This window comes from Larus michahellis, chromosome 2, assembly GCF_964199755.1.
Source record: "Larus michahellis chromosome 2, bLarMic1.1, whole genome shotgun sequence".
NCBI classification, from domain to species: Eukaryota; Metazoa; Chordata; class Aves; order Charadriiformes; family Laridae; genus Larus; species Larus michahellis.
Window position 1 is genome coordinate 91,887,849 of NC_133897.1, and position 13,154 is coordinate 91,901,002.

Genomic DNA, 13,154 nt, shown 5'->3' on the forward strand with positions numbered 1-13,154 from the left:
ATGTCATGGAGTCATAGATTCAGAGTCTAGGAACCAGTTATTATGGTGCTGTAGTCCCAAAAATGCAAGTGTTGATCTTAACTCATTATGCACCTTTTGCATATAGTTCCCACTACCATGTAAAATGAATCCGTTCACTGTGAATATGATGTCAAGTTTTCTGCTCGTTTGCAGGAGTGGTGTTTGCAGCCTTTCATAGTCTCAGCTGCCCGCACTGATTTATTTTTTTTTTTCTTAACGCACCTTTCACCCAGGGCCATCTGAACAGAGCATTAATATTACTGTACTTGCTCTATTTTAGTACAAGTTTCTTGCACATTTGCTTCACAGGATTCACACATCTGAAGAGCCGTTAGAAGAATTTGTTTTCTGTCCTAAGCCACAAATGTGCTCTCATAAAGACAGTGAAGAGTACACACTGTTAATTCCTCCTTCCTGGTGAAATATCTTTTGATATACAGTTACTTCTCTTAGAATATTCCAACATTTTTTTTTTTTATTATTTTCTTGTACTAATACTTTTGTACTGAAAAACTAAGAACTATGTGCAATGTGATTTCAGTAAGATCTGAGTAGTTAAAAGCTCCTGCGGACTTGCGAAAATTGTGATTACATGATTTTCCCTTCTCCACCCAATCAATGGTAGGGAAGGGAAATGTGTGGTGGCATATGGCAAAGCTACAAATAAACTTACGTTACTCCCTTTACACTGCCAAGAGAAGGACTCCCATTATGATTTACTTGTCCAGCATCCAAACAAAAACAGGGGGTGATGCTTGCACCTCTAGACTTCTGCGTTAGTAAGGTGGTGGTGTTCTAAACGAGATGAATGATTTTGACAGACAGGAGTTGTGTCCTGGCTCAGCTTAAGTTTATAATTTTTTTTTTTCACCTTAGTAGAGTTTAGTGAACTCTTCTCCCAAATTTCTCTGTCTGTCTTAGAAACAAAAAAAACCCAGTGTTGTGAAAATTTGGCACTACTGGAAATTCTTAAATCCCTTTTCTGTCACTGATGTTCATGATGGGTGATTCTCTTCCATTTTTGAAATTCTACAGCCCCTGAAGAGGTTCATGACTTTTTTGTCTTAATAAGCAAGGTAGCAAAGATCCCAGCTGGGATTCAGACTGGATTCCTGCTGGGAGCTGCCAACGCAGCGACATAAAAAGACAGATATGATCCCATGATGCCTCAAAAGGTGTCTCCTGTAGTGACAGAGAACTATTGATACCTTTGCACAAGGACCTTGAGAGACATTAAACTGTAGTAGTGTGTGTCATTCTGTTTATATATGGTTAAACAAGGTTAAGCAAAATTAGAAAGAGCTGTAGGGAAGGACTGCTAAAAGGCAAATGAAGAAGATTGGAATTGTAGTGCAGGGAAACAAAGGCAGAGTGTGTGCCCAGCGTCTGCCCATAAATCCATCAGCAGGTACATCTATGGAAGGAAATAGCTGTATAAACTACATGGTGGTGTTGGCAGAAAACCAAATCAGTTTAAGTTGGGCATAGGTAAGTTAGTCAGGAAACAATGAGTTTTGTCACATTTTACCAGTGTGAACAAAAGAACAGAAATATTTTTGAGATAGAGATCTCTAAGTATATGAAAAGGACATTATTCTATAGTGTTTGCCATAGCAGGCAATAACTGGGAAGGTAATTACTAGTCCTGTATTGCTAAGATTAGTATTGCTTGTCCAGTTTGGGAAATAAAGGCAGTCTTCTGATGTCAGCAGGCATTCTGTAGTTGCTTTGCAAAAATAGATTTTTTTACAATTTTGTCTGCTTTCCCTCCTTCTCAGCAGGTTGCCTTCCAGTCCTTTTGAGAAGTCTCTGGTTGATATTTTATTTCATTCTGCAAAATGTCCCGTTCTCCTGTAGGTCTTGAGTTGATTAATTCTGAGTCTCGTAGCCTTATTTCAGTTTCCTTATACCACCTGCAGCGATCTACAAATGTTACTACTCCAATCCTAGCACACACCTTCATCCTTTAATCATCCAGTCCACCCTGGCACTGATATTTCCTTTGTGCTGAGGAGTTGCGCAAGATTTTGAGCCATACTCCTTTTCCTTTCCTACCACCCCCGTTAGGGAGAGAGGCTGCTGTTCCCAATGAAGTTTGGTTTTGGCTAAGTCTGGCTTATTTCTTTTAGTAGTGACTGCTTTAATTTCTAAATATTGCTATACAATACAGGTTCAATTATACCTCCTGTTTTAATTGCAAAAGAAGCTAGTACAACTTTCAAGTTTAAGGAGGCTTGCACTTGTCTTTGTGTCAGAGTCACTTGACAGTCATTAATGCCTTCCAGTGTAACAGGTCTGCTTAATAACATATATTGCATCTGAAGCGAAGTATTGTAATACAGTGTCATTTGGTCTTCTGTCAATCTGCTGTGCCAAAAGAGATGTATGTGTACTGTTGGCGAGGGCTTCAGAGGGAGAGGAGTATCTTCTGAAATGACTGATGAGTTAGCCTGGATCCCTGTAACAACCTGTAGTTGCCCTGCTTGCCTGGGACATTTTGGGCACAAACTGTCCCAAGTAGAAAAATTCGTTTAGATAGCTTTGAGAAATGGGGGAGTGGAGTGGAGGGGGTGGGGACAGACAGGGGAAAAGGCAGAGAGAGACATTTATCTTGCCCGACTTTGATCAAACAGCCTAAAGTGCATAGTGAAGACAAGCAAAGATTAAAGTTCAATTTATGAAGCTGAATTAAGGGAAGGAGAATGATTTTCATTATGGTTGCTGGGTTTTAAAATTTACATTTGAAGAATATGACAGATTTCTCAGTGTTATGTCAATTAGGTCTAGATTTAATGTAAAAGGAACTTGATTTCTTAATAGCTATGTACTAAATGGTATGAGATTATACATTTATGAAAAATGGGGAAAAAAAGAAAATAGATTAATGAGAAACACTCTGCATAGAAAATTCAGTATGGATGTAAACCAGTTAGTACATTATGAAGCCTATTGGCTTTTGACAAAGGGCAATATAGCCATGTTCCCATGAAACGGTATCTTTAAAATTTGCCTAAGGCATTGTTCTTAACATCACATATGACCTGGCAGATAAAAATAAATGAGTTCTCTTGCAATCTGAAACCTTCTAGGGAATTCATTTGTTTTCTTCAGAAAAAAAAAAAAAAACAAACCAAAAAACATATGGCAGGGCAGAATTTACTTTTATAATTAAGTGGCATCAGCGAAGGGTTACTTTCAGGGCATTAGCTCCTCAGTAAGTTCAAGGAAATGAGAGACTGCTTGGTTATCTTATTTTGATAAATCCTGGTAAAATATTCAGATTAATATTTATCTGTGTGTTATTTAGTGGACTGACTTTGCATCTAATCAAATATGATAATGATTTCTGTATTGTGAAATGCCAGTAAGCATGGAGATCCATGGATTTCCCCAAGAACAACCTTGCCCTTCTTTTCCTGTGTGGAAGCACTTTGCCATATGTCCTGCAGCGTTTTCTTTGTGTCTCGCTTGGAAAGGTCAATTGCCGGGGGAAAAGACCAGCTCAGGGGAAGGAGACGGCAGTGTCTGAATTACCTTGGCAAATTGTGCGTTGTGTTTTTTTCTCCTCATTCCCTGACAGCGCACTAAACACTTATCAGCTCTAGTTTTTATAAATCAAAAACTGTTAAAAGTGTTCCAGTCATTTTGGTAAAACAAGAGTCAATGAGAAGTATGTCTCAAATGCAGTAGGTTGGTCCAAAAATGTTGAAATTAAAAATAATTAGTTAAATTTTCCTTTTAATCCATTCTTTTTTTCCTTTTTTTTTTTTGTGGTGACTTATATTTTTTTTCTTAATGGGTTTATTCAAACCATGCCAGAAGAACTATGTTAGAAGGAACTTGTTTCTTTAAAGTATAAAGAAAGAAATCCTCCTCTTCCCAAGCGTCTTGTGCTTGAAATTATGAACTGATAGGAGGGTAGCTAGAGTTCATTCTTAAGATATGGTAATTTATCTTTTAAAATTCAAGTTGGGCTAGTTCAGTTATACTTTATATAGTTACTTATCAGAAATGGGTCTCAAAGCTATTCAACTTTTTTTTTTTTTAATTGGATAATATATGTACAGACATATCTTAAATTGTTTTTTACACAGAGCATCCCAATAACAGTGGCTTTCTCCTGTATGTTCTCCTGCAAGTTAATTAAACTTGCTTTGAGGTGGCTTATTGCCTCAGTCACTCCTTATCTTGCTGATGAAGGACTGTAACAGTATGCCTTTTCACTTAATTATAAGCGTGTTTGGGAACGTCAATTTGAACCATTACCACTACTTACTATAATAACAGGAAGACAAATTAAAGGATTCATTAACAGTGGTTTAAGAATCTCTAATAAAGGAATAAATAACTGTACAGGTTTGCTTCTTGCTGTTGTCTGCTCCCAGCAGGAGAATCTGAGACCTTCTTGTTAATGAGATGCTCGGAGCGCTACATATTGGGAGAATACACAGGCACCAGGAACTAGTGCATTATTCTTTGAACTTCCATCTGTGTTTTATTGCTCATTTAACACTTGGTTTGGGGTAATCAATATCTGTCCTTCCATTGATTGATCTGATCTAATCTAAGTTACGGTTTAATGTTAAATCTAAGAGAAGTTATCATCCTACTGCTGTGGAAAGAGGAAGGTCTTTCTCCCCCTAATGCTTCTCTTTCCTATCTTGTCAATTCCTAAATATTTTTGAAAGCTAATGCTTTGTACCTCTCCTGCTCATGCCTTGTTCCACTACGCAATTTTCTTCTCCTTTGCACCAGCTCTGGTAATAGTCTGGTTGCAGAGTAACACTAGTCAGTTCACTAACCTCACAAAAGTTCCTCGTTTTCCTGTGCTGATTGTGTCTTGCAATCTTAATGGGTGGAACTAACATGATGCATCATCATAGGAGCCCTGGAGCTGACCTGGGATAAGATGAAAAGAGAAATGTCAGGGTTAAATGGAACTTCTTTGGCTATTTCAGTGTAAGCCATCTTTAGAAATTATTTCAGGTGAGTGGTGTTCTGAAGGTACCTGCCTTTAACTGAAGTCATGACACACTTGATTTGTGCTAGCAGTAGAACATGTCCTGCTGCAGAATATGGCAACTTATGCCTTCACTTGGTTCCTGGTTAGACGGTGTTCTCATGTCAGTCAGCTGCTCCTTTCTTCTGCAACTAACATTAGCCCAAACATAATGGTTTCTGTCCTACAGCGCCAGCGGTTTGGTCCTTGCTGAACTTGTCTACTTGTGTGTGCCTTTATGGCACTGAAATGCAGGGCAGGCAGCTACCACCTCGCCAGAGGCTGATAACCACGATATAGAAGTTGTTCTAGAGAGGTCCCACTTGGAGCAGCAGTCAAGTCTGTGAAGGACTCTCCCCTGCCTCTGAAACACTGGTGCCTTGCAGGAGTTACTGCAGTGCCCTTGTGGACGCGCTTGAGTGGCTGCACTCATCTTGTGAGAGGGCTGCTCGGATGCTAGGTGGACGTGTGGGTCTCAGTCCTCGTTCAAAGAGTGCGGTCGGAAAATTTAACAGCGCAATGATGCGTACTGTGTGTGTGGTCTTCACCCCTCTAAATCTGGTGGAGCCAAGATCGTGGTGTATATGGAGATGTGTTGACATCATGTGCTTACCGTGGTATGCATCCTGCTTCTGAATATCCCATGTGCAGTGAGCTCCCGCTGACGGGAAGGGCTCTGTGGGAAACTGACGGCTCTACCAGAGGACTACAGCACGATCACAGGAGGGAAATTCAAGGCTGGCTTTGCAAATGTGGGTGACCGAGTTTAGTATCTGCTTCCTTTTAAGTACCTTTAGCATTAATGTGATCACTTACGTAGGTTTTGATCATTTTGTTTTTGCAGTTTTATTTTCTTAATAACATAATAAAATTTGAAAATTGGCTACCTTAGACTCTTTACCTTCTCCATCTGCCCCCTCCTGAAAAAAAACCAAACACGACAAGCAAACTTTATGTGCCAAAGTTGGTTACTGTAGGGAAGGAGGCTGCAAAAGGTATGAACTGTCTAAAATTTCTGTTTATTTAAGCCTATTCCCATTATTGTTTTTTTTTTTTGGAGGAGATATAACAGCAGCATTTAAATTTAGTTTCAAATTAATCTTGAAAAGAGACAGAGGTTTAATACATTGAACAATGAAAAGGTGACAAGACCAGGTAGGATTTGCGTGGCTGTTTATGTGGGTGGCTGCTGTACGGTGTGTGCCATGTCTGCCAGAATGTAACAACTGGAGGCATGTACTTTGAGATACGCGTTGCAACATTAAAAAGTATTAAAGATTTGGTCAGCCACAGTTATGAAATACAGCACTGATGTTTTGATTGAAGTGATATTTCAGGGTAAAGTTGAACCTAACAACAACTTACTAAATAGATATCTGAGTAAGCTCACCATCTTCTCTGGACTAAAGCATAGTATTCAGAAAGGCCTTGGTCTGCATGCACCAGAGGTGCACACGTGACAAATATTCTGAGGCCATCTCCAGCTGGGGAAACTTGGGTGCTGTGTGTGAGAAGCAGAGGCCAACAGGGAGAAGATGGTGATGCATGTTTGAGATGACATGGCGTGATGAGACTTCAGGAGGAGGGTGAGCTCCAGAGCTGCAGGGACAGGCCAGTGGTGCCTTTCTGCTTTTCCTGGAGAAGCCCATGGTGAGGAGTACATAAAACTGATGCCCGGCTGTTCGTGAGCATCTGTGCAGGAGTGCTGTGTTCTAGGATCTCTAGTCACTGCTGAGGCTGCGTGTGGAGCTGCAGGGAAGAAAATGTAGTAAGGTTTGCTAATCCTGAAGAGCAACTATCAGAGAAGGAAATAAAATTTTACAGGACCTTTGAGAGGATTAATTTAATTTATAACGGGATTCTTTCCTAATTGACCCAAATATGTTATTCTGTTTGCCACGCTCAGTGTCTCACTGGTTAGCCTACGATCACCTGAGTCTTCCATTTTGCCCTTTTGAATATTAATAAAACACGATTAGTCTGAAAATATTTATCTCTCTGTATATGCTGTTTTCACATATTTGGCATTTATCAATAAGCTACTTATTTCATTACTCTCCTTTGCTGAGACTTCTATTTCCTGCAAAATACAGATGAAAAAAATTACTTACTGACCATTCTGCTTTTCATTGTTGTAATTTGACTATTTTCCTATAATTGTTCAACTAGACTACTTTGATTAGGTTTCTTTTATTTCCAATGTATCATCCTTAGCTTTTTCACATATTTTTCCTATTGTATCTTAATATAATCAAATGAATTTTCTACATCATAATTTTTTATTTATATTGATTATCTCCTTTCCTTCTATTCTTGTTTCTTTTTCTTTTTTTTTGATTTTATTTCCAATTGCTGATTTTACTACACCGCAGAACTAGAATTGGCTTTTACGCAAAACTTGCCTGTCTTGATGGTGGAATCGTGACTTTTTGCTTAATAGCTGTTTCTTACAGAGCTTATACTTTTCATTTTCAGTCTTAAAATTTTTTCCTTCCAGTAAATTGAATAAACTGTTCTTTCACGTGAAATAGTTTCTTGAAAGAAGTGCACGGGAAGGTATCTTTTACTGGTTATTTCCTCCAGATTTGGCAGCATATCTGGTCATGCCTTGAATTTTTGAGTTTGCTGCAACCCCTATTTATTGATTCAGGCTTTCAACAGATGCATATGGGATCTTGGGATGGGGTGAGGTTTTTTTGCTATGTTAGGAGTTTTTCAAAAGCTTAATCTGTAGTACGTTTTGCTAAGTTTATGCGCCACCTTAACGTTCTTCTAATTCATGTCTGTGTTTAATGCAACATTATTTATTGTTGTTGCAGTCATGTTTTATAGCTTGCCGTTTCACAAAACAAAGGGGAAAGTGCTGGATTTAGCATGCTCTACTGTTGAATCTTTATGGGTTTTAAATTGATTTTTGACATGGGCTTGTTTAGGAACATACAGAAGATGAGTTTTATACTTTTATCTGTAGTCATACTGAATGTATTCACTGCAATAGATCAAAATACATTGTCATCAAGGAGGTGACTGGAGTGTGCTTTTTTGTGGGGCTTTTTTCAGTTTCCACTGATACCAGTGGAAGTCTTTGCCATTGGGGTTGAGCAGGCTCTTGATTAACAGGTTCTAGTTATCATAGTTCAGCTAGAAAAGTTGTTCAGTGTTGTGAATGTGAAGCAAAATGCTTATTGCCTGCTGGCTATCTGAAGGAATACAGGATGCTGCTTTATCTCAGAGTTAGTTGTGTTTTCTTCTCATTGCAGTGTCCTTCTGTTTGCAGATTTATGTAACATATTTGCTTTCCTCATTCATTAAGCACCAAATGGAAACAAACTTACCAATTACCGCCAGTGTCAAATCAGTTTAATTGCAGCACATAAAGTTGTATTTATCTTGCTTTTATTACCACCACATTTGGACAAGAGACAGGCCTACGTGCTAAGAGGTCTATCTATGCTTCAGAAATGTACTTGGGCATTTTTATTTCACATTCTTTGTTGCCTTCAAAGCATAAGTGCCCTGGAATAAAGCTAAACAGAGATTGAAAAATGGCAATCTAAGGCGTAATCTCAGTAACATTGAAAACAATATTGTCACCTGTCTCATGGGCAGCATAACAGATCTTCACATATCGTGAAAATTGGCACTGACTTTTTCTTTGGTCTGCCATATTTATTAGTATGATAATTCCAGTGTGTTGTTTTTTATGCTGTCACACTTATTTTTAATTTTATTTTTGTTAGCTTTTTCTCACATATGTACTTTTTGAATGAGTTCTCGCATGTTCGAGGTGCATGCCTTAGAATGTTAAGCAAATACAATAGGTATTTGTAGAGCTAAATGTAGTCCTGCAAGTTTTAGTGAAGTGGGCACATTTAGGTAGGAATAGCTCTGATTGCTCTCCGAATGCTAGTTTGCCACTTGTTCGAGCATTAGTTGTGTAGTCACAGTCACTCCCTGCTGTCCATTTGCCCAGTTTGCCTCTATGTTGCGAAGGTGTAATGCTTTTACTGTGCCTTGCACGTTGCTTTGCTTCTTACTCCATTTTCTTTCTGCTGGCTTTATGAAGCTGAAAATAATATTTTAATTGGTTATTGGCACCCACAGGAAGTTGAAAAATGCACACTAATTAGCTCTGGGCCTTGGCTCATTCACATGTATATAGACATTTTAATCTCCGTAACACTCACAGGGTCAATAGTTCTAATTCCACACTGGATATATTAATGGGTAGAAGTGTTGCACTCTACTGCATAGGATACAAGTCTCATTTTCTAGGAAAATAAAACCCACAAAACTTTCAGCCTCTGTTTTTTTTTCAGGATGATACTGTATTTTTAAGTATTTATTGATTTAGAATTTTTACAATTTGGGACAATAGCTTACTTTTTAATAGGCTGAAATGATGTCAGGGTGAAAGACCATAAAAAGACATTAATAATTTGATAATCTGCCTTAAAATGCCACATCAGTGCTAAATCTTCAGTAGATATCTCAAGATGAAGTACGCACGGAGATTGACACAACACTATGTTAAGTACTGACCTGAAAACTGGAAGTGTGAGATCAGTCTGCTCATATATTCTGCAACAGAGACTGCATTTATTTATAGAGTGAGATGGGGCATTGATGTGCCACTCCTGTGAGTCTGATACCCCTGAGTTAAGAAAACAGTTCATACCTGCTGAGGATGCGGTTCAATTTCTCTGGAAGAAGAAAAGTTGTTCTGCTTTTGTGAGTGGAAAAAAAAATTGCAACAGCAGTGAAGTTGTAGGTTTCTTTAACTTTGATATCTGAAGCGAAGGAAGCACAATCAATGATGGTTGATGGAAGCTTATATGCAAGGAGGAGACTAAGTATTTATGTTCCCTGTTGAATATTTCTGAGCAAGGTATTTTTGCGGTTGTGAAGGTGTTTTTTGTCCTTACAGAGAGTGTGTAGATGGGTTAGAAAGACTATATGCATTGCTTCCTGACATTTCACTCAAAGTCTTTGAAGTCAGCTTGCGTATGGATGAAGCCTTGTGCTCACATTGTCCTGCAGTGTACTGTTTTCTTTGCCCGCTTCAGGCCTCTTCAAGACTCAAACACATGTATTTTAGTTATTTCTTTGTAGTGATTTATCTGTGCTAATAAAAAATATTTTGTTTTTATTTTACTTTGTCATGAATTCTTGCTTTCGTAGCCTGCCTCTTGCAATTTGAGTAACTCCCTTTAGCATTATCCCTAGGAAAGACTAGTGACCTGATTCCTGTACATCTACGATTTAAGTAGACCATGTCAATAAATAAATACACATATCTGCATCCCGGAGTCCATATAGCACCACTCCAGTCCTTCAAGGGGGTTTATAACAAGGACAGGGACAGACTTTTTAATAGGGCCTGTAGTAACAGGACAAGGGGCAACAGTTTTAAACTGGAAGAATGTAGCTTTAGAATAGATATGAGGAAGAAATTTTTTACAATGAGGGTGGTGAAATACTGGGACAGGTTTCCCAGGGAGGTGGTAGATGCCCCATCCCTGGAAACATTCAAGGTCAGGTTGGATGGGGCCCTGAGCAACCTGATGTAGTTGAAGATGTCCCTGCTCACTGCAGGGGGGTTGGACTAGATGGCCTTTAAAGGTCCCTTCCAACCCAAACTATTCTGTGGTTCTATGATAACTTCAATTTAGATTATACATCTACCAGTTGCATGGATGTAATATTGCAGATAATTTGTCAGTATTGCAAATAATGAAATTTAAAGTTTAAATTTAATAATCTCTTTGTTATCTGTATTTTGTTACTTTAAGTGAATTTGTTGAAATCTTAGAAATTAATATCACAGAATTTTATGAATAAATTTAAATTGAAGTAATCTATGTTAATTTTTCAAATATTTTTATTTATAAGACATAATCACTCTTTACTGGCATTGGAAAATCAGAATTGCTTTAAATAAGGTTGTTTTAGACAGAATAGGACCGAAGAATATTATATATGTGAAAATGTAGTGGAGGGGAAAAAAAAAAAAAAATGACATAACAGAAAGAAGAAAAAGGGGTGTGAGAAGAACCTAAGAAAGAAAAAAAAAAAAAGGTTGCGCAGGAGGAATATGGCCATGGAGCATGGAAGAGCCCTGTTGCAGACCTAGCATGAAAGAGAATCTGCACTAGAGAAGGATGTGCTGAAATCAGTTCAAAGGTTGTGTGTATTCGTTCATTTTTATGAGGGTCGTGGACTGATTCTGTGAGCGCTACCAACAGAACTGGTTTATCAGAACAGGTGTAACGAGGCAGCTGCTTTAACTACACCCAGTAAGTTGGGAAGAGTTGTGATTGCGCACATATATTGTACCAGTACGTGCTGAAGGAAGTGTTTTTGGTCAGTGGGGCATGCTCACCTTTCTGAGTATCCTAACCCATCATTTACCTGGGTATCAAGCAGTGCCTTTGCCCCGCATCTTGTTCATGGTTTGCCTGAAGTCCTCCCAGGTTCTGTAGGTGCCCTGATAATGCTGTTGAGAAATAGCGGAGTGAGAAATCCTTTTGCAATAAAAGCACGGGCTTTTGAAAAATACGCTTGGTTCGTTTGTAGCTCCTGCTGTATGTTGAAAAAAATCTTCGGGTGTCAAAGAAATTAGACTGGGTACAACAGGACTTCAGTCAGAATTGTGAAGACTCTGTGGCTTCTATAAACACTCCTTTATAATGGGATCCTTTGCGTCAAACTTTACATATCTGTGGCTGAGCTAATCGTGTAAGGTTCCCATCACTGTGGAGAGAAACGGACAGCTTTAATCTGCCTGTCCTCTTGTTGTCATTTAGACATCTAACACTAGTCACATGAATCTGTTGATATTTCTTCCCACTGATTGTAAAGGAAGACTGGAGCAATGACTCAGATGTGCACGTATGCAATATAAATATCTACTTTATACATATGCAGCCAGCCCTTTAAGATTAAAATCTCTTTTAGAAGTTGCCTTAGTCCTTAGCCCAAAGGGCTGTACGCTAAGACAGTCCCTGAAAGAATTTAATCCTGACTACCAGTCACTTTTTAATTTTTTCTGTCTTTTATATTAATTAATTATGTTTTTATTTTAACACTAGTAACAATTAATTTTTATCTACTATTTTTTTAACCCCAGAAACTACCTCTTCAGGTTGCAGCTTGAGGATCTCTCTCTAATACAGGTATGTTTTATGTTTGTTTTCTTAGTTCTTCTACATGATGTAGGTAAGCAGATGTTTGAAAGCAGATAATCGAGATATTCAAAAGCTTCATAACTACAGATAAGTGTGCATCTGGTTTTGTCCTCTTTGCGGCCCCATATTATATAAGTCATATTATCCATTTTAATTCCAGATTACTCTTTGTCCCAGGCCATACAGACCTGATGTTACCTTACTCTCTGCTCTGATTTTGTTAGAGTGGATCTATACAAAATGGAGGCTCAAAAGGAGCATCATGTTCTCTTAGAAAAATGTTCTAACCTATTTTCCAGCTTCGGTATTCAGAATTTATTGTTACTGTAGAGGAAAGATTTTTTTTTTAACTAATGATAAATAAAAAATTTCATTCATACTTGCTAAAGTTAAAGTAGGCAAATGAAACAGCAAATTTTCAAGGAAGAAATATAGTGTGAACACAAGTATCAAAATCTCAGTTTTGTCTATAAGGCAGCTATCTATTGTTTAAAACTTGTTAGAGCCTGGGAGGTGAAACAAAGCCTTTTAGAGGCAGTTAGGCTTCATAGAAAGGTAAGTGAGAATCCCTGATCAATTTATTTTACCCTGAACGTTATCTGTCTTCCATATACCAGCAATCTCATCTTCCCTCAGTCTTCAAACTGGTGTTCCTTGGTGAGGTTTTGCTGGTTTTCTCTTTCATTATTTTTAACCTTGGCATCATGTCTAACAATCATTCTTGTGTATTTGGCTCTAAGAGTTGTTTTAGTAAATCTAATTAAGTTAGCTAACTTGCTAAGGTGTGGAAATAGAAAATCACAATGAAATAGAAGTGTATGTTTTTTCATAATCTATTCATATATGCAATTTAAAAATAACTAGCATTGGATTCAGCACTGTGCCTATTATTTCACAAAGTAACACCATACAGTTGAATATGGAAAACTAAAATGCATTCAGGTAAG

The 13,154-nt window shown here is 38.1% G+C and overlaps 1 protein-coding gene across 8 annotated transcripts in view; it reads left to right on the top strand.

Annotated features, from left to right (window-relative positions):
• The window catches only part of SEMA5A (semaphorin 5A), a 353,355-nt gene that overhangs the window by 133,126 nt on the left and 207,075 nt on the right, over positions 1-13,154 (top strand). For all 8 annotated transcript variants that reach the window (XM_074576222.1, XM_074576228.1, XM_074576225.1 and 5 more), the window contains one exon: positions 12,150-12,195. In XM_074576222.1, coding sequence (XP_074432323.1) covers positions 12,150-12,195 — 46 coding nt within the window. The remainder of the gene's footprint in view (positions 1-12,149; positions 12,196-13,154) is intronic.